Source organism: Colletotrichum costaricense, assembly GCF_030867565.1.
Source record: "Colletotrichum costaricense strain IMI 309622 chromosome Unknown Scaffold_3.1, whole genome shotgun sequence".
In the NCBI taxonomy this organism is placed as follows: domain Eukaryota; kingdom Fungi; phylum Ascomycota; class Sordariomycetes; order Glomerellales; family Glomerellaceae; genus Colletotrichum; species Colletotrichum costaricense.
The window spans coordinates 661,191-685,772 of NW_026848232.1; the positions used below are offsets into that span (position 1 = coordinate 661,191).

Here is a 24,582-nt window from a genome sequence, read left to right on the forward strand (position 1 = left end):
AAGGGGAGCTCCAGTCTCCATGATTGCTGACTCCACCGCCCATGAGGAGTCCATGACAAAACAGGCAAGTGTGCAAAGACCGGAAAAGGTCTAGAGCCCTCTCCAGACCCCGGGAGCGATCGTCCCGTCGTCGGTGTCGGTGGGGAACTGAGGGAAGAGAAGAGGAGTGGGAGAAGATTTGACACGATGGGATTCGCCGGGGCATCCCGTTTGGCTCCCGAAATTTGCCAATCACCTTTTTCCATTACGACTCCAAGAGCTCCGCTTCAGACTCTCCAAGGCCCCAATCTACATAAGGGCAAGGGGGGGAGTGGTGTTTGGATAAATGGTGAAGCCCCCCGTCAAACCGCAAGAACGAGGTCCAGGCGCCGGGAACCCATCCCGGTGCAGGGACCCTTCCATCAGGACTCCACCGTTCCCAGGTTTTGGCTGATTGCCAACGCCATGCTCTCTGGTACTCTGCCACTCTGCCACGCTTTTCCACTGGAGTTTGCTTGGGTCCAGGAACCCAAGGAGCGGGGACTGGGAGAGGAGGAGCCGAGAAAAGACAAGAGGAGCAAACCCACTCGTCCAGGCTATGGCTCTCCTCTTTAGCCCGTTGGATGAGGGATCGTTGCAGAGTCTTCTCGCTAGAAACCGAGCCGACGGTTAAAGGGGGGCGTCTACGGATGTTGTCCGCGCCGCCGTTCAATACTGTCCTTTTCCTCTTTGCTGCTCTGGGATGATCGGAATTGGGAGACGAGAGAGAGCCGCGCCGCCACCTCGACATTGCGGGACCGCGGTGTGCACAATTCCGCAATCGCGGCAAGGGATTTTTCAAGGGTCCTGTTCCTCGCGGCCGTAAAGACGGACTATGTTGATCTAGAGTTCTAAACGGAATGCATCGGGCCCCGGTTTATTACTGAGAAAGGTAAGCAGCTTTGCCTATCTGGATGTCGATTATCCCAACCAATCGTATCGTCTCCATTCAAATAAGTTGGGACAAGAGTTACCCCGCGACTAACGGAGCTGGTCCGCTGGTCTTATCTGCATTGCAGCGAGCGTAATCGCACGCAATGCGGGGAGGGTCTTGTCCTTCTCTCCCGACCTCACCCGCATTATAAGCAGCCCTATCACTTATGTCGGGAGTAGCTTTCACGATAACCGGTAATAAAGCCTAGCATGACTTGGGTTGAGCGCTTCAACGAGAATCCGCGGGTTGCGGAGCCGCAAGCGCAAGGAGGGTAATCATGTCCGGTTTCGCAGAGGGACGCAAGCCATTTCGGAGCCTTTCTTGGAATGACTGGCTCCCTTCCAGATGGTCGGCGTCCTCACCTCCGCAGGTTTGTCACTGAGGGGGTGTCGAGACATCAGTCTTGGAGTCGGTCTCGATGAGATCAGACCAGATCACGAAGAATTCAAATTGTCGATTATTCTGACTCTGTCCCGTTGACGACATCGTACGCAGATTGTCTTTCGATGAGAAGATCCCAAAAGGTGTGGCTGAAACCGTTAAGAAAAACGCAGTAAAGATCTCTCAAGATCTTCCCCCTCACGCCATAATCTGCGTTTCCCCCATCTTGCCAATCCCAGGTGTCAAATCTCAAGATCAACCCCTCGTGATGCCAACAAAGCAAGTGACTCACTCAATAACCCCCGAGGTCATGAACATGACAATTACGAACATCTGTAAGGATCCAACTATCTTGCATCTTGTCTACACCCCTCCCCCTTTCCCATCCCCAAAACTCCTCCGCGCCCCGGGGCCGAGTCCGAAAGATTCCGTCCCCCGGTGGTGAGGAAGTGGACCATCGTGCGTCTTACCCGACTCCCCGCATCTCACCCGTAGGGCCGCAGGAAGTTAGGATATACCGTCATCGAGCCAAGGCATTGCAATCTATACAGCTTGAACTCAAACCCCAGACTTTACTGCTGCTGCTCCCTCCTCCTTCCAAGTTTCCCCGGAGCCTCGGTATGCCGCGTATACAGCGCGTCACAGTCGTTCCTTGGCTTCCCGAAAAAGAGCGAAAAGGAACCGAACGTCACTGAACTCTACGTATACCGGTCGAAGAAAACATCCCGCGGCACAGCAATACCCCAAATCCCAACCTTCAAAGCAAAACCGGAAAGTTGGTTCCTCGGCTTCCTCAAAGCCAAGGTAAGAACCTCCCGAGAAGCGGTCGCTAGTTCGAGGCCTTCAGCTACTCTATTCAACTCCCCCACTGATCCAAACCCCCGGATCTCCGATCCATCCCGATCCTTCGTCAAACTCCATCCATCAAAGTGTCCGTAGTCAAAGAAAGAAACCTGCCTGTGCCTGTTCGTATTAGCGGCATCCAGTTCCTCCAAGCACCACCGAGCATATACTCCGTACGCAAACAGGGTCAAAGCCAAGCGCCTCCCCGCAAGGGTCCTTGTGAACCTTTTGCCGCGGTCGGTGTCGGCGTCGGTGGTCGAAAGGCCGCCTGCTAAAGACAGCGAGTGCCGAGGCTTGTGGCTTTTCTGTTCGTGGGGAACCGACGCCACAATCGAGGCCGCCTGCTTGCTAAGCCACAGACAGACACCCCCAGAAAAACCTTACCTAAGCCTTGGATACACTTACGGGGTAGACGCGCACGCCACAATACACGCGCTCGCCCCGTATCCAAACACAGCTCACCCAAAACGGTCCAAAGACCCGAAGATTGCAATGGAGACACGCAATTCAGACATCGATCTCGGTAGAATTTGCAGCCCTCTTCCCTTTCCCTGTGTCCCCCCCCCCTCCCATAGCAAAGCACCCAAGAATAGAGATGACTTTTGGGTCTCCTCACTCTGGAACCCTCCCTCTGGCCCGGGTCCTTGGGAAATTCGTAATGCGCCGAACAGAGTCCCCAGGGCCTGGAACCAATATCTGGGGTGGAATTAAGTGAGGCTGTGTCTTTCGGACGGAGCAAACGGCATGACGGGGTCTGTGTCTTCCAACTAAATCCATCTTGCCAAGTTGCCAGCAGCGCATATCCCAGGGCTTACAAGTTCCATACCCGCAAAAGTTCAAGCGGATAGACCACCCGCCGGGAATTCTCAACGGGAATTGCTGCTTGGAACTCGAGACTTTGAATGATTACCTAAGGCAAAAGGTACTGACAGGGGTGCATCTCCCGACGGTTCCCGACCGTTTTCGCGAGGGCCTCCTGTTGTTATCCATATTGCCAGCCAGACTTTACAGTGTAGGGCAGTCACAAGCCGCAACACCGTCGGCTCTGCCTCCGTCTCTCCCCCAACCAGGCCGAGACCCCCCAACACACTTTTGGCTGGCGGGTTGGCACAATACCGGTACTGCTCGCAAAGTTCCGAAAAGCCAGCGAGACAATACGATATTAATGACGACACGATTTTTGTGGCTAGAACAACCTCAAGTCCACAACACACAACAAAACTCACAAAAGCAGAGAGAGAACAAAAACAGGGTAATCCTTCAGCCCCCGACCGACCGGTCAGCGCCATCCACTCTACCAGTCCCAGTCCCAGTTCCAGTTTCCAGTTCCTGTTCCTCAGCTCCCACAATAATTCCCCAATATTGATTCCAGACCCGCGGTTGGACTTTGTCAGCGACCGAAAGCAAGTGAGGCAAGCAGCAAACCCTACAAGCCACACACACAGTCCAACCAGCGCGCGGTACTCAGTAGACACTTCAATAACCGCTGAATCTAGGCAGGTCAGAGTGCCACATGCTTACGTTAGCTCGTAAAAAGTATGACTCTACGGTTGTGGTTCTGCATGCCGGAACGGAATTTACGGAATGACTCTGACATTTTTCCTGATTTCAAATGCTGTTACGCCTTGATGCACGAACGCACCTGTCATAAGCAAATGCATCCTATAGCGACGAGAAGGCGATGCATGCCTGAGTCACAGGGTTACAAATCACTAGGAAGCGAATAGATGGATGTAGATATCTTGTGATAAAGAATAGAATCAAATGTTGATGTCGCGCGTGGCGAAGGGTATCTCGTACTAAATACTAACTAACTAACTAATGCGAAGCCTCGTGTGGGCAAAATGGTGTTCCTATGCTTAAGTCCCCGATGATGCGGATGCAAAGTCCTGTGAAAATGTGCTGTGATGCCATGCTGCCCCCAATAACCCAAAAGTCGATCCGTTGATCGATATGAAAAAACAAACTCCATGCGACAAACACTAGCTGGGCTACCTCGGTGGGCCACAGCAAAGGGGGGTATCAACATGAAAAGACAATGAGAAAAAGCAGTAAACAGGGTGATGCAAGGCATGTGAAATGCCAGTGCCCAAATGATGAGTCCACGAGGACCAGGTATCGATTGCAACGTAACGAGGCAGCCGACCTATAAGTCCTCTCACCTGCCACACCAGCCATTGCCGGGTGACTCTTGTTCGGTGGGTGGCCGATACCGCCGGGCGTGCGCGAGTGTGGCTGAGACACACTGCTGTAGGCTGGCCCCCCCACGATCGGCCTTGCTTGTGCTCCCCCACACGGCGTTCCGAGTCGCCCCGTGCAGTGATGAGCAAGCCAGAAGCTGGATGATCGGTTGCAAGCTTGTGATGGAAATCAGGCCGCGTTGCACACGAGGCCGAGGCCAAGGTGGTTGAATTGCCAGAGGCGTGTTTGTGTTTGAAGACCAGAGACCTGGACCGTCGGAGCATATTGGATGTTCCAGGTCAGAGGCGGTCCTGATTTGGTCTTGTGCTGGCGCCATGCTGAAGAGGCTGCCGATATTATGGATTAGGGTTTGTCGAGACTGAGGAGGTGTGCCGGCGAGCTAGAGTATGCTCGTCCGAACAATAGATGTTTGCGCATTGCCACATGCCAAGTAGTAGAGAGAGCTTGCAGCTTTATCGTGGAAAGCTCTCACTCGGCGATGGGAGTCATGGAGGCGAGCTTGTTCTTGGGGCTCTTCTTGGAGCTGCCGCGACGTTGCGACTTCTTTTGCTGGAGAGCTGCTTGGCGACGGCGTTCCTTCTCGGCCATGACGCAACGAAGGGCCTCGCGCTGCATAGCCATGCGTTCGCGTTCCATCTGGAGAAGCTCAACCTCGGAAATCTGGGGAGAGCGGGAGTTGGGTGATGAGAAGCTGCCGTGGCTGGAAACGCTGTGGGAGTCGTCCTCGAAATCCTGGGGGAAGAGGTCCTCGTCGGAAAGGTAAGAGGTGGCTCTGGGCTCGCCGTCAAAGTCGGCGAGGGTATCGCGGCGTGGCCAAGAAGGGAAGGCGCACGACCGGTCGTGGGCGAGCATGTTGCTGGGAGAGATATCGATGGGGGCGGTCATGGAGACGGAGCCCATGGAGCTGTATGAACCGTATGAGCCGTACATGGCTGCGATGTGTAGAGTGATGTTGAGTGTTGAAAGGTCTTGTTCGTATAAGACTTCAGAGTTGTGGATATTGTTGTTGATTATCACGAACTGGAAGAGTGTGGGAGAAGGTGGACACGGGAGACTTATAAGTCCCAAGGGGCGCGTCTGCCTTCCTCTGGTTTTCTGGGGGTGTGTCGGGGGGGCGTGTTGCGGGTGTTGGGGGTGTGTGAGAAAAGGGGGTGAGAGTCAACAGGAGGTGCAAGGTTGGGCAGAGCAACGTTCCGAGGAATTTCGGAGAGTGGACCTAGGCCTTTGGCAAGCCTAAAAGATGGGGGTAACTGCTTTCCCGGTATCCCGAGGGGGTGGGAAAACAAGGCAAGGGAGGCGGTGACGGAGATGGAAAGTCCAGGTCGGAAGGAAGGGGGGTGTAAATGTGAGTGCTGACAGCGCAGGGGGTGCGGTACCGGTAAAGGCCCCAGAAGGAAAGAGCTGAAGGTGTTGGGCTTGGGCGGAAAGCGGTTGCAGTTGTCGGCAAGGAGGGGGGTGAGCAAGGGGGTGTATACAAGGACGGTACGATGAAAAGGGAAAGAAGAAAGGACAAATGTCGGCGACAGGGCTGGCGGTCGCGCGGGAGGAAGACCGTATTCCCAATCCTTGGTACCCTTCAGGCTCAGGCTCAGGCTGGCTGGTTAATTACCTGCTTCTGGTGATTCAGAGTTGGACCGCGGGCCTGGGCTTGGTGACTATTCTCGACGTGGCGTTGCCGAGGAGCTGCTGAGAGTGCTGCTGTCCGAACTATGGAGTCTCGTACCGGTATTTCGTAGTCGTCGTCGGCACCGCGGTACGGAGTACAGTACAGCCAGTACAGCGGGATTGTATAGGTTCGGATAGAGAGGACGGTGGATGACAAGAACGGAATATTGGAAATCCTGCTTTTGGCCTCTTTCTCTCGGTGATGACTTTTGTCCGTGTTTGTACTGCACCCGAGTAAGTCGGATGGGCTGGGTTGACTCTTGCCTGCAGCTGCGCGTATCTATCTGTGTATACGAACGGGAGTGGCAGTGTGTGGATGGTGTTTTTCGGCGTGGGCGGGAAGTGTTGCTGCTGATGGTGTTGTTGGTTATGATGACGCCGGCGCTGGCTTGCGATGACGCTTGTTATTGCTGGTTGCTGATGGTTGTTTGGTGTACTTGGTGTTGCTTTTACCGCCACTGTATGGTCGAAACACCGAGATGACTCGAACACAGGCAGAAAGAGTCATGATATATACAACTATACCAGAGTACGGTGTTACATCATGTATAGAGTATCAGTATTGCTTCAATAGTACCTTTTCTGGCATTGTGTCAACTATCAAATGTGAGAAACATCATGGCGCAAACAAAGCTGAATCGCAATCGCCGCTCGAGTGCCGCGGGGAATGTTCCCATGGGGCAACGGGAATGGAGTTGCGAACGGACGGGCCTGGCTCCGTAGGCGCAAGCGGTCTCGAAGACTCCGACTGGTCCCCAGCCCAGCTGTGTCTACTAGTTATTCGTACTATAACTAAGTCTACCTACGGATACATACGATCGATACGCAAGGGAGTCGGAGACAGAGCCGGCGATTCCATTCCAGCTGCCATCCCCAATCCAGATATCATCAAATTCAGAGTTTCTGACTCTGCATCGGGTCTATCCAGGCTGCTTTCCGTCTCTTGGTGTCTCGGTGTCTCGCATCCTTCAATTGTGATTGTCGACGGCCCCTGTCGGTGCGATTGTGCCGCTTGCCCACCCCCACGATGCAGCAGTGACAAACACGAGGCCGGCACCCCCTACTGTGATACTGAGGCCGACCTAGAACGGGAGGGAGAGACAACCGGCGGTATTGGCGATGATTGTGTGTGATGAGAGGCAGGGGTTTGAAGAGGAAGACTGGACGCCGAGCGACGATACGGAAGAGGCCCGCAGACCGCCGACGGGGAAGCGGCGGGAGCTGTCTGCCTGTCTCACAGCGCACATCTTAGTAGAAGCATCGATTTGGCGATATCGACAGGCCGACAGCGGCAGAGCGGCAGCCAACCAGCCAAAAAGCAAAGAAAACGGAAAATGAATGAGCGGTGTTTGACCGCCTTGTCGGAAGGGGGTGAGGGTGTGAGTCTGTGTCGGGAATCATTGGTCGCGAGAAGAGGGCACTTGTCTACCTTACCTACACCGTAACAGGGGAAGAGTCATGATCCAGAAGTACCTCTGCACCCACTTCAGGCAGCAAAGATACTTGCAAGGGACCAAGAGAGTTTTGCCAAAAGCTGGTAATCCGCGGGGGCCAGAACGGATGGGCAAAATGCAGGGCATGTTGAGAGCTGGAGCGTTGGAGTTTGGCTCTCAGGCCCTCTAGGCGGTTCGCTAGGGACTTGTCCCCGGTGCTATCAGCAGCAATCACTGCTAATCGCTACCCCATTCGAGGCCCGACAGCGGCATGAGGCGGGGGCCCTGGGGGTGCCTGTGGCCTGGGGCCAGCCGTTTGAACACCCCTCGCGGGCAGGCGTGCTGGGCCGCTGGCTGGGGATCGCCCTTTCCTTCTGTCTGGCCCTGTCGCCTGGGGGCCGACCGTTCAATTCAGTGTTCTGGCCGGGGGGTCTTTTTCTGCCTGCCCTGTCCCGCGCTCTTTCTTCTTGCGTGCCCCTGCCCCCGCGGAAGGCAGTCTGGGCTGCCCCGGGCCTCGGGCGAGCCCAAAGAACTGGCACGGGCAGGAACCTGAAGAAAGCAGGTACCTTCCTCCACAGCAGAGGTTAGAACGGCAGGAAGGTACTTTCCTCCTGCCCAGACGGGCGAGACTCGAGAGAGACGGGAAGGAGAGACCTCGGTGCGCTCGGTGCTTCTCCGTCCAGACTTTTTGCGCCGTCTCAAACGGCGGGGGGAGGGCAGAAGGCATTTCTCTCGCTGCATCGGATTTACCCGTCACCCATCTGCCAATCTGGTCTCTACAGTTAGTTACTTAGGTTTTCAACTCAACACGCGCTACCGCTTCAACCTCTGATTGGACAACCCCCCTCAAATCGTCAATCGCTCGCTGAATCTCTACAACTTTGACCGAGAATTCGAGTCACAGAAGCGGCCTATCGCATCCGTTTGATTTTGATATTGACATTTCCACTCGCCATCGGTCGTTGTCGAGTGCCAGTCAGTTACACACATAGCATACACCCCCTTGGCTGCTTTTTCTGCTTCATTAACCGACTCATCGCATCAAGCAGAACATCTCACCCCCTCATTCTTGTTAGATTGTCGGGTCCCAGCTGCGAATGTGAATCTCCATGCGCCTCGATAGGCTGGAAGCCCCTCCTGGGGAAGCCAAGGATGAGGGGAAGAATCAAAGCAATGCCTAAATGAGCGCCCGCGATTGACTGAATGCATTCGGGGAACTACAGGAAGCACACCGACTTACCGCATGCTTTTTGACTTACAACGCCTCACCGCCGCCAGGGCCCTGCCACCTTTGATGCCGCCCAGCGATGGTGGACGTCCGATCTTGTTCTTGTTCCAGCGACGACAATACCTACCTAATTACGGCGTACCTTGCCCGGTAAGGTCCAGATGCTGCCAATACCAGATTGCATGCACCTCAGGTTGAGGCCTTGTACCTCCATCTGTACAACACCACAACGACAGCAAGCCACATCACCAACACCAACACCAACAAATATCGGGAGCCAAGAGAACGAAACATTGAAACGAGATGTGCTAGCAAATCTGCCGTGGCTGCATCCAGCACATCCTCGTCAATCCCACCGCCTAGGTACCTCCCCTTCCCCAGGACTGATGCTGATGGTTCTCTGGGCGCATCGCATCGCATTGCATCCGCGCCCATCCCGCTCCAGTGACAGACGAGAACGGCCACGACGGAAACTCAACTAGGAACTTCCGTATTGATCTTTTACCTAAACTTTACCAATTTGCCCGTACATGGCATGGACACCAAAAGAGAGACCAAAAAGCAAACTAGGGCCACCAGCCAGAACGGCCATTTCCGGACCCCCGGGCTCGCTCACGGCCGTTGTTTCTTTTCTTTCCAGGTTCCTGTCCATCACTTTTCACTTCCCGGCTGTCCAATTGCTTCTCGGCCGGCAAGCTGCTGCTTGGGGGGGCCCAATCCACTGGCCCGGTTCAAGATCCCCGGTCTCAGAAATTCCGTCAACTATCACCAACTGGCATCAGATCGTTTCTTTTCCGTCAATTTGGAAGAGTTTTTCTCATCTTTTCCTTGCACTGCTTGCAGTGCTTGCTGGGGGTCCTGGAAGTCTTGGGCTTCCCTCTCATTTCCGGCCCTGTTCCCTGTCGGTTTGTTGGGCTCGGTGCCTATTATCGCGACGGTTCGACCCCAGCTTTTTCGTCCACCCTTCCCGCTTGCCCAGCCTCCCCCGTCATGACCCTAGGCATCTCATCTTAAAAATATGGGAAAATTCCCACGAGGCGTACGGATACAGCTGCAAGCCTGCAAATCCCAGGTGCCCGGAGTCAGGTTGGAAGCCAGGGTCATGTTGACGAGGTTGACGAGGTTGGCGGGCTGGCCAGGGCAGGGCGAGGCGAGGCGAAATGGAAAGAAGACATGGATCCTTCGTCATTTGCGGCGCTTCTTCTTTCATCCGCCAGGAGTCGGGGCTCAATTTCCAGAAACACACGGAGGCGCTTCCGTACATCATACAGAGTGTTGGCAGAGTTACAGATGTATCATCGTCTCATTCGGTAACACGCAAAGTGACAGTCAACACCCATCATCCCCGGCCGGCAAACCAGTTCCATCTACTCCGTACGGACATAGACTAATTACAGAACACTCAATACTTACACCAAACTATCCATGGATACGAATCGTTGGTGTCTATACGGACGTGACGGAGTACGGATACACCAAGTTACCAACAAGGTTGTGTGAGTTGGATGATTCAGAGCAATCACTCGCGGGAATGCAACTGGTCCAGATGGATGGCCCCCGGATGCGACGCCGCGATGCCCCGACGATGCGGTTGGTTGTCGATTGGAATTCCGTTGGATGCCCGAATTTCCTCCATTCCTCTCCAGACAACCACCGACATCACCAACAAGCCCAAAGTCCCAACCCTGACCACCACCTTCACCCATTCCAACAAGCGAGAAACCCCCCGAGCGAACGCGCAACACAACCCGGAACCGCAACCGCATCCGCATTCAAACGAAATGCGACGACAACCATCAACTTACGAATACACCCGTTCGTGGGTGGATGGATGGCTGGATGGATGGATGGCTGGATGGATGGATGGATGGATGGATGGTGTGCCTTGCTCAGCTTGCTTCTGACTGTGCTGCCGCTGACTAGTAGCTACCATGCTCCCCCAACATCCAATGTTTCCGAACCGCAGAACTGACACCTAAGACGTCCAACCTAATTCCTATTCCAGACGCAATACGACTCAAACAACGGGTATATTACACATGCACTCACACACACCAGGGAAGGCGGTGACAAGGCGCATACCGATAATTCAGACCGCCCTGTCTCTACCGTGTACAGCACACCGAACAGGCTTACCGCCTGGTTATCGCTTCTGCTCCCTGCCTGTAAGATGCAACTTGCCTGCCTATTCAGAAAGCAACATACCGGCGACTTGCCATTCGTGCCTTTTTCAAATGCTCGTTACCGTCGCAAATCAATACGGCCGTGCTGACTGGGCTCTGGCTCAGCCCGCGGCGAATGCTTTCCCGGCCTGAGTCAGACTGGGGGTGGCGCATTCGTGATTCCATTCCATTTACAATGACCTTCGGATACGTATTGATACTCAGTTTAAGTCTGTACACGGCGGTACCACCCACCTTTGTTTCCCCGGATCGTCCAAGCTGTAGTTGCGGCGGCGGTGGTGGTGGTGGTTTGTGGAGGGTGTGTATGTGTGTGTCGCCAGCCTTGGGATGAGAACAGTCAGGCCAAATCAACCCCTTTGTCAGTGACTCAGGGCCTGAGTTGTTGATTGATTGCTGACCCGAGTGACCTCACCTAAGAATAGGGTACGGATGGGCAAGGAAAAGCCGTTACGCTGCGCAGCGGAGGAACCTGTAAGTTTGTGTTCCTCCGCTTCCACATCCCTCGTTCTTGTTGGTCGCACAAACGAAGAAACGGCGAGATCGTATTGGGTCTCGAACGCGAGTTTGCGACGGGCGGGAGAGGAGAGGGGCCCCTCCCCCGCGAATAAGCCATCTTCATCACCGTTTGCGTCGTCAGCATTCAGCAACGACAACGGATTTGTTGCAGCCCATTTTCGAATGAGATGACGGAGGCAGCAACTCGCAATATGAGTGGTCCCCGCCATCAACGGCAGAGTCTCGTCCCGAATTCGGGGTTGTGCCACACCGCAGGGCATCCCGTTCCTGGACCTGCCAATTGTGCCCTTGCCTTGGCTTTGTAAAAGGGCGGCGGGAATGTATCCCGCAGGCACGCAAGGGGGTGTGAGAGAGTGATAGATGCTAGATCAACCTTCAACCACCAGCTGGGCAAGCATTTCCAGATATCCGAGCATACAGCGAGCTAACACGCAGGGGAAACCCTCTTTGGCAATTCAGAAAGCTGAAGGCGGTCATGGCCCATGGACCTATCGAGACTGGCTGACAACTTAATTCCAAGACAGACAAGATGGACAGCGATCGTTCTGGACTTGATCGCGGCAGGCAACATTCTTTAGAGTTTTGCATATTCCCTGCCCATCGATTGCCCTGATTTTCTATTTCGTCCAGTGTCTGGCAATGACTCCAACGAGTAACTTGTGAAACAAGCTCGACGACGACAAATGCCACCGCAGCAGCAGTAGCAGCGGCAGCACATGCCTGACGGGCGAGCGGCGGCGCGGTTGCAATCGAGTCGCATACGGTCCGTGCCAACTACGGGACTTACTCGACGATCAACACCCAGCGGTAGGTAGCCGAGGCGGTAGCACCAGTAGGTCGAAAGGAAGAAGCAGAAAAGATCAGACTGAAACGGGATTAAACCACGTACGGCTATGTTCCCCTTCGCAGTCAAGCTCTTTGGGGTAGCCACAGACAGTGTGGTTATCGACACCGACGCCACACCGAGCAAAGCACCGCAAATCGCTTCCGCCTGCCACTTCTTTTTCCGCAGTCTCCCCTCAGGACCCTTTCACAAGCTTGAGATGGCTGAGGGAGAGAAGCCGAATAGGACCCCGAAAAAAAAGGAAGCCATCACAAGCGTCTCCGTTCCCGCAAGGCCCGGCGTTGCATCTATTTGCAACAAGTGCACCGAGCACAACCACGCACCGGAACAGCCACCGCGGCATCGTCGACCTACCCAAAACCGCAACGCCCGACCACAGACCGCGCGACGACACGACGCCAACGCCAAATAAAAACCCTTTAGCTATCTATCTATTGGCGGGTGTCGCGATTCATGGTGGTAGCGTTCACCCCCTGGACCAAACGCGCACCGAGCGACCGGAAGGATGCCCGCGGGGCTAGGTAGGGGGGGGAGGACCGGGTTACAGACACCAGAGAACCAGGAATTGAGATTGTCCGCCCTGGACGACCTTCTAGAAAGCCGCTAGACGGTTTTTTCCCTTCTTAGCCTCCTTCTTCTTCCTCCCCTTGCGACCGCGGAAGGGTGTGTGTGGGTGTGGGTGTTTGGGTGTTCCCTGTCCCGGTTCATCCCCCCGTCCCCCGAAATTGGACCGGCTGCGGGTTGTGGGACCCGTAGAAGAGAAGAGCAGAAAGCGTGGTTTGCGTGGATGTGTGGATGCAGTTGCGGCAGGGGGTCCTGTTCCGGTCTAGCGGGTGATTGCGCGCTCTTCTCCCTGACGTGCTGCTGCTTTGAGCGTTTGGGTATTTGTGATTTGCAGTTTGCAGTTTTGCCCTAGGACTTTCCGGCTCTTGCTCGGTTGCTGCCGGATTAGTCTACCGGGTGGATGGAGGGAGGGCAACGGAAATGGTCATGCAGTGTGTGGAATGCATAACTTCCCCCTTCCCTCCCCCTGAGTTATGCTCCCGGAAACGGTGGCTGCGAAACGGTCAGACCGTTTTGGGATTGTGGGACTGCTCGCCCCGAGGCCATAATACACCATTGAAGGATATCCCCATCGATCGGGGAAGTTTGTCAAAAAGGGATCTGCGTTCGGCGTTCCAGAGCCGTTGAGCCTTATTGCGGTTCCATCTCGTGGAGATGAAGATGGAGATTCCGCAACCGCCGGCCGAGAGATTGGGGGTGTTCTAGCTGACAAGAGCGTCGTTCATCTCTTGTTCGTCGCGTGCGTTGGAATTTTGGTGGTCTTACATCAGCCATTCTTACGCGGTATGCTTTGGGTGCAGGGCCTGTGGAGGTTCACCGGTCTCGTCGTACGGGTTGTCAGATCGTGGGGGATCATCGGGGTGAGTTTGACTGATCAGTGATAGGCTGAACGGTCTGACTGAGAGCAGAGCCGCTTATGAGAGCAGCTTACAGATGGCGTGCTGAGTCAACTGCTTCTGGCTTGGGGCCGTTGGGTTACTGGGAGATGCGGCTTTGCGGCGAGGGGAGAAGTAACGTGTCAGTGTTGTTGTTGTCCTTTGAGTTGCGGTGAACTTGAGCATTGGGACAGATATCACTGTTCGTATACCTGTTGCCGTGCTGTGTGACTTGGTTCTAAACAAAAGCGAGGCTTCTACAAGGCTTTACGTGGTTAAGCGGCCTCCTACAGAGGATCTCCTTTCTTGTGTGAGGATATTGGGTCACATATCGCAAGGAATGGGGTTTCTAGATCTCAAGATAGATAGCCTAGTTGGATGAAAAGGCCACTGACCTGCTTCGTGGAGACAAAGTCAACTCGTGAGGCTTATTGAGATTCATCCGGAACCATGCATGAATGGGCACACCGAGTTTACACTTACACCAAACCTCACACCCAAACCAACAAACCCTCCCAACGATCGATCGTGCTTAGCTCCATCGAAATGGAAGAATCTATTCGCCGTAGTAAGACACGCTACTGTCGCTACATTTATGCCAAACAATAGTCTCTCCGCTCCAGTCTAATCCTACCCAACGCCGAGATCGAGGTTCCTCGACGCCTCGGGCCGGATGTACATCGACGAGAACGGGGTGGAGCAGAAGTGGGTTTGAACTGCCTAGCCGCGTTCGTCTCGTGTCGTGGAAAGAGAGTTTAAGGAGATGCAGACCTTGTGTGATGGTGGTCCAGGGGAGTTGGAGGCTGTTGAGGGGGGTGGGGCCCGGAGACGGGGATCGGGATCGGGATCGGGGTGGGTACCGGAGTGGGACAGTAAGAATGAGGCCAAGGCCGTCTTTGAGACTCGTGTATCATGTTGGAGATGCCGGATCTGAGAAGGGGGGTTCATTTGACTGGCGGCGGGTATTATCTCGAGACTTGGAGGGTGGAGGATGAGGATGGGGAAGGGGGGGTGGTTTGCTTGCTGAGACGAGGTTGCGATCGTTATTTTCGAAGACGGCGAGTCTCTGAGAGGTATTGTGGTGTTGAGAGAGATGTCTGAGTTAAGATTTTGTTGATTGTGGTTGTGGTTGTGGTTGAGGGTTTCAAGGCTGTCTTGAACCGGATGCGGTACGTTCGAGGGGACATGCTCGGGCGAGAGATGAGATATCAGGTGCGGACAAGGCAAACATATCTTACTTGCGATATCTCGATTGGTTGAGACTCAAGTTTTCGAGTTTGCGGAAAACATCTTGCAGGGCTTTGACTGCGATAGGACAGTGATAGATCGTACCTGCTAATCTTACGATATCACGATCGATGGTGCAAGACAGTCTTGACGCTTCATCATCAGTCCTGTCTGGGCATCACTGATAGGAGACATGCCGCCAAAGGCCTGTGAAAGCTTCGTCAAAGAGGTGGTGGTACCACTTGATGAACTTTTTTTTGACAACCCGATCTTGACTCTATCTTGGCTTCGATGCTCATAGGAAGCAACAAGCGAAAATAGATGTATTTCCAAGGATGATATGTGCGTCGAGGACTACCAACTGAATTGAACAAGCCACTTGCTAGTCTTGCCGAAAGACTTACAACAAACGATGCTTGAGTGCTAAGAAGGGGGAAATCTGCACTTCCTATCACTTAATCGGATGAGACCCCGGATATTGAGGTTCTCACCAAGATCACATGAATGCTTAAATCATCACTATCATACAATGCTCGATGAACCAGTGGAATCCCTGCTTGGCATGCTATGGACAAGTGCTTACGCCCCTCTTACCATCCTAGTAAATTGATGGGTCGAATGCTGGAGGGCTGCCACAGCTGCAGTAAACCCCCATGTCTTTAACGGTCTCGATGTTACCATGATTCTTCAATAGGTAATTCGAGCGTGGGAAGTATCTGATATCAACTCCCTTCTTGGCAGAAAGTGTGATGATCGATAGCGTCCCCGCAAAACCCCCTCTTCTGCTTGTGACTCGATGATGGGGCATAGACTGGTACATAGCGTTGGGATATGTCAGAATACAATAGACGGAGGACGTGATTGTTTCCTTTACTCATTTACCATCGTTGTTGCGATCAGCTTATATCTGCTGTCCTCCCTCGCATCTTGGACCCTCGAGAAACCAGAATACCGAACAAAAGATGGCAATCTCCCCCGAAGTAGCAGAAATCATCCGCCGCAAAAAAGCCCAATACTGCCGCTTCGCCGACACATGCGACTGGGACCGCTTCGACACAATCATGCTCCCCACCCTCACCTTCGAGGCCTTCGACTTAGACGGCAGCATCCTGATCCTCAACGGCGTCCCGTACCGCTGGACCTCGCGCGAAGCGTGGGTCGCGCACTTTAGCGAGGCCTTTAAAGTCATGCAGACGATGCACCTGACGGACGCGGGGGACCTGGAGCAGGTTTCCGAGGACGAGGTCAAGGCTGTGTTTGGGGTGATCTATCACGCTGGAACGAGGGGCTCGGAGTCGGGTTTGCATTCTACGGGCGCGGGGCATTATCATGAGACGTGGCGAAGAGTTGAGGGGGATTGGTTTATGGAGAGGTGTTGTATGAGGAGGTTGTATTCTAAGGTGATGCAGATTTGATGTTCTTATGGGTTAACGGCGGTATTTTGGGGTTGGAAGATGAATTGATGTCATGCAGATGTTAAGCCATGTTTTCCATAGTCTGAATGTAGTTGGTGGTGTTTTCTTAGTTTGGTTCGCTGCTAACCCAGAGGTTGTTGAGCTTTGAGAGAAGACAACAGATTGAATCATTTTCTATTATACCTGATGTTCTCCCAGCGGCGGCAGGGCACTATAGTATCACGGCGAATTAGCTGTATGAATAGCGTCCTGTGCCGCCGATGCCGTTTCTTTCTCCGTCTGGGCCTGTCTCCCTTCTGATGCCATCCTCCACCTCTCTTGTGACATCTCACCACTCCCTACTTTTCCCTTATTCGTTGCTGTTAGTCTTCCAATCTTAACTACGCTTTACGATTTTATCGTCGCTCCCCGTGAACCTAGTCAAAGTGGTCCAATGGTCCGATGGCCTCGAGACAAGGAGACAATCAAGCCCGGTAGAATTGTATCTCGCATGCTTATTAGAGGGCCTCCGAGCCGAGGAATACAGCACTATGACTGATCTGACATTAATACAGTATTCCGACAACGAGGCCAAAGTCGTAAATCAGTATCTAACCAATTTCCACGTACGATCATTTACGGGATCAAATTATGAGGTCCTTCGTATGTCCAAGAGAGAATGCTATTTCGTCCCTCAGCCTTTGGTAACTCGCACATGATCCTTTGGCAAAAGCTGCTCCGACGAGAGCCACGATGCCATGTTGTCGAATTCACTCTCAATTTGCCCAAGTAACTTAATGCGCTGTCTGTATATAGCCATAGAAGTTGATCTTGAATTGATTTCAATCCATTTCAATACACCAATCAAGTAAAATCCGACATCAGTACCATCATCCTTGGAAGAATGACCGCAAATCGCCCAACCGGCCACTTGAGAGGCACATGTAGCCTCAGTGAAAGGAAACAAACAATGAGAAGAGGGACAAGCTGGCAGCGAAGGATCTCAGCACAACCAAGTGCTTTTCTGAAGACTTCCACAAACAATGCCCACCGAAGCGTGGTGAACAGCTTACTTAGAGAGGATAAGACGGCATTCTCCGTGTGAGACATGGCGGGCGCTGCCAAGTTGAGATCTCAGATCTTAAAATCACGACCAGGGACGTCTGAAAGGTATGATTGAAAAATTTGGCTTGACAAACGGGGAAAATGGTCTCTTTTGGTGCATGATGGGAAGATCAAGTATGACCTAATTGCTCCCCACATCGAAACAACGAGCTGGACAAAGTTGGAAGACATTTTTTCGTTTGAGGACTTTCTTTTTGAGTCTCTTAACTTGTGCAAATAGCCAAGCGAGAGGAACTGTACAATGTCCTTTGGCCTAGAGTCACCCGTCTGACCTTTCAACACGTGAAGAGAATGTTTACTTCTGAATGATGGCTACTCCAAACGCCAGACGAAACATGAAGATGACCCGGGAGCACAATGAGAGCCACAGAAACTGTGGAGATCTGGACACGCCCGACAAATTGCTGGGGAAAGCCCTGCCAGGCCTGGATGTGTCTCCGTCGTTGTATCTGGACCCTTGTGTGGAATGTTGCCTTTAAAAAAGCCGAGCTGACAGAATTGGCCCGTGAAACAAAACACCGTACGCCGCCTTTATCGATATGCAAGCCCTTAGCTCCGCAAGGCCTCCAGTCTGTTGCGCATCTGATTCATCATAGCCTCGGCATCCTCTTCCTCCTCCTCGACCTCGACCGGCTTGGGTTCTTGCGTGACCGGCGCAGCGGGGAGCTTCTCCTTGGACATGCGGTCCTTGAGAATCTCGCCGAGGACCTTGTCGACCTCGCCCTCGGCCTCCTCCTCTTCGAACTCGTCCATGTCCTCGGGCAGACTCTCGCCCACCATCTCCTCGATAATCCCGGCCTTCATCAACTCCGCGCTGAGTTCCTGCATCGTGCCGGCCAGCTCAGGTAGCCGAATCAAACGGTTGACGTCCTTCATCACGCCGACGCTCGCGCGGATGCTGCCCTCAATCTTCCTCACGGCAAACGCCTCGTTGACCTGCATTTGCACGCTGTTCAGTTGCGCCTTGGAAGTGACTAGACGATTGCTCGTCTTGCGCGCGCGGATGAGTTCCCGCGCAAAGTCGCGCGCCTCCTTCTGTGCTTGTTTCTGTCTCGTCGGGTCTCGTTGGGCTCGCTTATCGGCTTGGAGGATGAGGTTCTTCGTCTTGGCCTCGACTTGCCTGACTTGGTTGATGTCGCGGTCGAGTTTACGTATATTCGAGCGAATGAGAGCGTTGCATTTCCGCAGCTGTTCAGATACAAACTCATTAGAAATTTCCCAAGGCACTGCTGCCACGACGGGCGTAATCTACCTGTTGCTGCGGATCAGGCTTGACGAATATGGCTCTCAGCGTCTCCATGTTGTGCGGATCGACAAGCAAAAGGGCCGAAGGAAACCGTCAATACAGAGAGCCTAGGATACCGAGGCTTCGTGATGGTATGTAGTGAATGGTTCTTCGTAGCGCGTTGTGTTAGGCTGTCGCCAGCCTCGTCGTTTGCCAGGTTCAATCAGCGCTGCCTTGGGTTGGGAAGCGATGTGTCGTCATTCCCTGCTTGCCGCATCGACTGATACGGCTTGTAGTGGGGGATAGTCGTCACGTGGGGAAAGTGTGATTGATATGCACTTAACCAACTGAGTGCAAGTAAGGAGGGAATGCATCTGACGAGTACCGCATTAAGCGAGTGGATGGTTGACGCTGGATGGGGGCCTGGAGAGCTTCGGCTGACTGAACTGGCACCTTGGCAGTAACAAGAAACACACTTTGAGTTAATGACTGCAGCGTTTAGTTCATCCTGAAATCTCAATGCCATTCAATCGGTACCCATTGGCAGGATGAGAGGTCTCTCAGTCGAATGAGAAGATGCTCGCCCCTGTGTCATCCAGCGGACAGTTTGGGAATCCGAGTGCGGGCACTGAGGTAGGCGAATCGCACGTTCCGGGCGGCCCGTATTGCAGCAAATGAGACCCCTGGTGGATAAGAAATCGGCAAGGGCCCTGTATGATCTCACTGCCTGCCTTGACCCGCGTCGGAAGACAAGGCGAAGTTAAGCTGTCGTGGCTGGCTACCTACCTACCTTATACATAGATGGATGCCAAGTAGTTGGATGCTCAGGCCCGGTTGGATGACAGCTCCGACGCTGAGGGACCTGGGAATCAGAATGAAGAACAGACTTTCGTCTCGCCAGAAGATCAAAGATTCCAGATCGCCTTACATTAGTTGACACAAGGGAACAGACTGCTCCAGGTCGATTTTGTTGTGTGCATGCGTCTGCCATGATGCGCCTCACCAGGAGCTGCAGGCAAGCAACATCTATCCACTCAGAATGCTTCTTATGCCTATTTCGTGGGGTTGCAGGGGGCTGGAAAGCTCTTTCGGCCGCGAAGCCAACGTCAGCAAAGAGGGGAAGACAGGGAAACAGGTACTCGCATCTGGGGCAACAGTCCCACATGGAAAGAAGTACCTGGTATCAACTGGAAAGACAGAAAAGAGGCTCGGCCAGGTACCTGGCACCGCCAAAAGAAGAATAGGGGAAAAAAAATAAACAGCCCTGGACTGAACGGGAGGGAGGAGGGGAACTTGGAGGGGGGGGAAGGAGACGGGATTTCTAAGTGTACAGTGCGTTCAGCCCTGCCAGGGTCCGGTCCGCAGCGGTGGTGGCAGCACCAGTTGGCCCCCAGTGCCAGTGCCAGCCTGGAGCTGTTAGTGCTGCGAGGTACTCCGTAAGGTAGGTGCTCTGTGCATCCTGCCGCCTGCCTGGTGTGGGTTACTACCAAATCTTTCGGATTCGAGCGCCTTCTACAATTGCCCGTGATCTCCAGGCGGTAACTGGAGCCCACCCGGCCTCACCCCAACCAAGGGCCCAGCCTTTTCAAACCTGTAGCCTCACAACCCCCTCCAGCTTCTCTCTTCCACACACTCTCAACTCCTCCAACTCCAACAGTCGTTGTCGATATCTGCACAACGTCTACACATAATACCCCTTCTCACTAGGTCAATTTGCCAACCGCGATTGCCTCCTTGCGACACCTTTGCGCCTCGCGTGAATCAACCTACCCCTCATCCCCCGTCATAGCTCCCTGCTCGACAAATTCCCACCAGCAAAATGTCTGCCACCACACAAACTCCTGAGGGTACGTACAAGCTCATCTTCCCATTTGGCGCGTTCTAGGAATTCAATCGCCGACTTATACATTCGCCGGCAACTCATGCTATCTTCATTTTTGAAGTCACGCCCTTAACCCCCATGTCGGAACATGCGCCGAAGCTAACCCGGTCTCCCCCCCCACAGTTCTCTGGGCCCAGCGCTCCAGCTCTTCAGACGCCTCCAAGAACTTCGTCTACTTGACGATCACCGTTCCCGATGTTCCCAAGTCCAGTCTCAAGGTCGACCTGAAGCCTACCGGCCTGTCCTTCAGCGGTACCTCCGACTCTCTGAAGCGCTCGTATGCCGTTGACCTCGAGCTGTACGCTGAGATCGACCCCGCTGAGAGCAAGGTCAACCACACCGGCAAGAATGTCGAGTTCAAGCTCCAGAAGAAGGAACTCAAGGAGGAGTACTGGCCTCGCCTGCTCAAGGAGGCCAAGAAGGTCCACTTCCTGAAGACCGACTTTGACAAGTGGGTCGATGAGGACGAGCAGGATGAGGCTGCCGAGGAGGATTTCTCTCAGTTCGGCGGTATGGGTACGTGATTTACAAACTCCCTTGCAACTCAACACCCCGCCATGGCGGATTACGGTGCAATAGAGCCTTTCCAATTGCAAAGACTAACACGTTCGTTTACTAGGTGGCATGCCTGGTATGGGTGGCCCCGGCGGCGGCGACTTCGGCGGCATCGACTTCTCCAAGCTTGGCGGCGGCGGCGCACCGGGTATGGAAGGCTTGGGAGATATGGAGGACGAGGAAGATGATGAGGATGACGATGACATGCCTGCCTTGGAGGGCGAGGAGGACGACGGCAAGGCCGCACCTGCTGCTGACAAGGCTGCTGCGAAATAAGCAATCTCTTCCTTTAACACGCACCCGAGACGACTTTCCCGGCACTTAGGCCAGCAATCTTGGCTGCAACGCCCGTGGATACCGCTCTAGACTAACGACTATGAATGTACTTTTTCGAATCAAAAGACCAAAAGAAAAGACGACACGTGATCTGTGGGATTGGTTTCTACTTATTTAAGACGAGAACTCAAGGTGTGGTAGGCATTTAGCGAATGGATATCATGATTCTCTGAGCATTCTTTCGAATCCCACCGTGGAAGTTACTTCCTAGCAAACGCGGTTCGTGGTCTCTGTCTGTAGGCGCTCGGTGTACGAGGAGATGTCTAGGATCGAATTTTTGCGTCTGTGAAGCCGGGAAACCTACTTCAAGATCATAGGTTGGTGAATCGATTTGAGAGATCAGCTGTGTTCCTTTATCTACATCCTTAAAGGTCTCCGCGTGCCCGACCGCAAGCTGTCTCCCCCCCCCCCCTCTTCTTCTCGCTAAATAACTGAATGATTCGCTCAGACACTAATTAATCACGAAGAACTTCACGTTGCGTTATTGAATCTCAAGTTGGGGGCTCGGCGCTTTGTGTATTAGAGTCTGTCCGACTTGAGGATCGCTATAATACATGCCCTGCTATAATTTGGGGGAAGCAGATGGGTGACGTGGTGTTCCGGCTCAATGAAGCCGTGGTTGGTGTTTTTGTGATGTTTGGGAATAATTGCCGGAAGGCCGAGGGAGGCAGTCTGAGAGCTTGAAAGAAACCAAAACATGTCGAAACCAAAGCCATAATCCCGTAACCTCCGTGTCTTCTCTCCTTCCAGCAATCTGTTTGAGAGTTTCGGAGTCGCGCGCATAAGGAAAGTTGAAGGGAGCCCCCCACACAATGTGCCACTTTGACCTCCTCAGTGCCCAGCGTTATGTGAATGAGTCTGTAGTAGCTTTGTGCCGTTTACATGATCTCATCCTCCATAGCAGCGTCGCCGTTAGTGGCTGCGGGGGCAGGTGCGGGGGCAGCGGCGTTCTCATTAGGGTTGGCACCAGACTCGAAGTAATCGGCCATCTCGGAGTCAAGCTCCTCGGCCGTCTTCTTTGCAGGACGGCCGGTGCGCTTGGCACGGGGCTTCTTGCCACCAGTGCCAGCAGCGGCAGGGCCACCCTTGCCGGCGTTCGCGTTGTTGCTGTTGTTGTTGCGCTTGTTGTTGGCAGCAGACTTGGGCTGAGCCTTGGGTTGTCTGTTTTCTTGTTAATATGCATTTCAGTATCTCATGGAGATTTTGCTTACGTGGTGCGCTCAGCAAGAGTCTTCTTGGCAGGAGGGATGACGTTGGCTGCCTGAGAAGCGCCAACAACGATCTCAATCTAGTTCCCGTTAGAGTATACATGAAAGGGTATGATTCGAGATGCTTACCTTGATCGGGCGGTTGTCGACGAGCAGACCGTTCAGCTTCTGGAAGGCCTTGCTAGCGCCATCCGCCTCGCGGAATGTGATGTTGGCAATGCCGCGGCTAACAGAGTTGGGTCCGTAAGAGATGTCAACTCTCTTGATGGGTCCAACTGATGTGAGAAAGTACTCCTGAAGGGAAAGTCGATGTTAGTTATCCGTAAGCGTTGATGTTTCAATCACGAGCGTCGTCCGAACCCGAGCCGCACGAGGGGCAAGGAATCGGCAGAAATCCAATAGTCGACCGGAGCACAGGAGGTTGGCAGCGAGCAGAGCAGTGAGCGTTAGTACGCACGTCAGCGTCCATCCCCAAAGAAGCCCCAGTTGAAGCCATGGCTGCCTCGTGTTCAGTTGCCATCAAGTCGGAGGGTATCACCCCAAGTCGTAACAGCTGCTGTGGGGGAACGTCGTAACACATGGCCGTAACACCATTTCAGACCCAAATAGCCATGTGTATGTACTATGCCCCGAAACCCCGCTGAAAGGCCATCCGTCATTGTAGGTTCGCGAATCGATAGCAGCGAAGCTATGTATCGAAGCCGTCCTGGCCTGTGCTGCGACGTTGCTCACTGCTTTGCTCGCTGGAAAGGGCTTCATATTGCATCATCATGCTGATGAGTGGTGCCAGACCAAGCTGGTCTTATGGATATCCGTCGAAGACAGCCAACGTCCCATATTTTCAGTCGGCTGTACCAATTTCTTGGGTGCTGACCAGGCTACCTCAAATTTGGACTGTGTTCGCGCGACAGGGACGTGCTCAACTTCTGATGAGTTCTGCGCCGTATCTCAGGATCGCAGATATCGAGGAAGGAGTCTTGATGGTGTCTTGACGGATTCCGTTTGGGAAGCGGCCTTGGCCACAGTGGATTTGATATCGCTACGACGCCGGCTGGGAAGGAGAGCAGGCGAGAAATAACATGTCGAACCAAGTCCGAGGGCTGAAGAGCCTTATCGGCAACATACCTTGATCTGTTGCTCGTTGACATCCTTGGGCTTCGTATGTGTTAGCTTGCGCCAGGATTGACGGAGGGAGGAAAGTAACTTACCAGGTTGCTCACGATGACCTTGCTGTCACCAGAGCCTTGCGCAGGCTTGGCGGCATTAGGCTTGTTGGCGGCGGCGCCGCGCGCAGGTCGCGATGTCTTCTGAACACCGCCGACAGGGGCAGCGGCCGCAGGGCGACCACCGGTGGATCGACGCTGAGAGCGACGGCCGGGTCCGCCGGCAGAACGGCGTTGGGTCGAGAGAATCTCATCGAGAGACTGGTCAAGCTTTCCAGACATGATGACTGTGGTGTTGGATTTGTTTGATAGGAAAATGTGCTTGCGATAATGCTGCGATGAGAAAGCAGCTGGTCGATGGGTCTCTTCAAGTATTATTAGGTCGTGAAGAGCGTGATGCGAAACGAAGTGCTGATGTGATGAAGAATCAAACTCTGACGCGTAGAAGCTTGCGCGCGAGGAGTGGTCGGTCTGAAGGAAGAGGTAGAGAATACAGGAGCTGCACAAAAATTTGAGGATGCAGCTGAAGAAGGAAAACTTTGGTCGGGAGGCCGAGGGGTCTCTTTGATGTTGGACGGGCAGGTTTGTCTTTGGGAAGAAGAAAGGTTACGAGATGAATGGAATGGGCGGGTGAAGGCGAAATGGGAAAGGAGACGGGGCAAGGTGTTGGTGCCAGCGGAGCGGCAGGCTGCGGCGCGCCTGACCACAACAAGGGGGGCCTGAGGACCCCGTTGACAGCGGGAAGTTGATTGGTTGCACTAGTCCTCTTTGGGCCGAGAAG

The 24,582-nt window shown here is 53.7% G+C and overlaps 8 protein-coding genes across 8 annotated transcripts; 3 read left to right on the forward strand and 5 right to left on the reverse strand.

Annotated features, from left to right (window-relative positions):
• Positions 1 to 4,846: 4,846 nt before the first annotated feature.
• CCOS01_03032 (uncharacterized protein) lies at positions 4,847 to 5,308 on the reverse strand (the record flags this gene model as incomplete). Its single annotated transcript, XM_060451218.1, has 1 exon — positions 4,847 to 5,308. The coding sequence occupies one exon, from the start codon at positions 5,306 to 5,308 to the stop codon at positions 4,847 to 4,849; it is 462 nt and encodes a 153-aa protein (XP_060317483.1).
• Positions 5,309 to 7,473: 2,165 nt separating this feature from the next.
• CCOS01_03033 (uncharacterized protein) lies at positions 7,474 to 7,623 on the reverse strand (the record flags this gene model as incomplete). Its single annotated transcript, XM_060451219.1, has 1 exon — positions 7,474 to 7,623. One exon carries the CDS (start codon positions 7,621 to 7,623, stop codon positions 7,474 to 7,476), a length of 150 nt encoding a protein of 49 aa, XP_060317484.1.
• Positions 7,624 to 13,314: 5,691 nt separating this feature from the next.
• CCOS01_03034 (uncharacterized protein) lies at positions 13,315 to 13,872 on the reverse strand (the record flags this gene model as incomplete). The annotated part of the gene is made up of 3 exons (XM_060451220.1): positions 13,315 to 13,501; positions 13,592 to 13,676; positions 13,743 to 13,872. 3 exons carry the CDS (start codon positions 13,870 to 13,872, stop codon positions 13,315 to 13,317), a joined length of 402 nt encoding a protein of 133 aa, XP_060317485.1.
• A 593-nt stretch (positions 13,873 to 14,465) lies between these two features.
• Positions 14,466 to 14,681, forward strand: CCOS01_03035 (uncharacterized protein; the record flags this gene model as incomplete). The annotated part of the gene is made up of 1 exon (XM_060451221.1): positions 14,466 to 14,681. One exon carries the CDS (start codon positions 14,466 to 14,468, stop codon positions 14,679 to 14,681), a length of 216 nt encoding a protein of 71 aa, XP_060317486.1.
• A 1,194-nt stretch (positions 14,682 to 15,875) lies between these two features.
• CCOS01_03036 (uncharacterized protein) lies at positions 15,876 to 16,328 on the forward strand (the record flags this gene model as incomplete). The annotated part of the gene is made up of 1 exon (XM_060451222.1): positions 15,876 to 16,328. The coding sequence occupies one exon, from the start codon at positions 15,876 to 15,878 to the stop codon at positions 16,326 to 16,328; it is 453 nt and encodes a 150-aa protein (XP_060317487.1).
• Positions 16,329 to 17,981: 1,653 nt separating this feature from the next.
• CCOS01_03037 (Snf7 family protein) lies at positions 17,982 to 18,732 on the reverse strand (the record flags this gene model as incomplete). Its single annotated transcript, XM_060451223.1, has 2 exons — positions 17,982 to 18,620; positions 18,685 to 18,732. The coding sequence occupies 2 exons, from the start codon at positions 18,730 to 18,732 to the stop codon at positions 17,982 to 17,984; spliced, it is 687 nt and encodes a 228-aa protein (XP_060317488.1).
• Positions 18,733 to 20,476: 1,744 nt separating this feature from the next.
• Positions 20,477 to 21,370, forward strand: CCOS01_03038 (Wos2; the record flags this gene model as incomplete). The annotated part of the gene is made up of 3 exons (XM_060451224.1): positions 20,477 to 20,504; positions 20,663 to 21,055; positions 21,159 to 21,370. The coding sequence occupies 3 exons, from the start codon at positions 20,477 to 20,479 to the stop codon at positions 21,368 to 21,370; spliced, it is 633 nt and encodes a 210-aa protein (XP_060317489.1).
• A 938-nt stretch (positions 21,371 to 22,308) lies between these two features.
• Positions 22,309 to 24,083, reverse strand: CCOS01_03039 (RNA recognition domain-containing protein; the record flags this gene model as incomplete). Its single annotated transcript, XM_060451225.1, has 5 exons — positions 22,309 to 22,591; positions 22,642 to 22,718; positions 22,768 to 22,932; positions 23,764 to 23,793; positions 23,847 to 24,083. 5 exons carry the CDS (start codon positions 24,081 to 24,083, stop codon positions 22,309 to 22,311), a joined length of 792 nt encoding a protein of 263 aa, XP_060317490.1.
• Between the last annotated feature and the right edge of the window lie 499 nt (positions 24,084 to 24,582).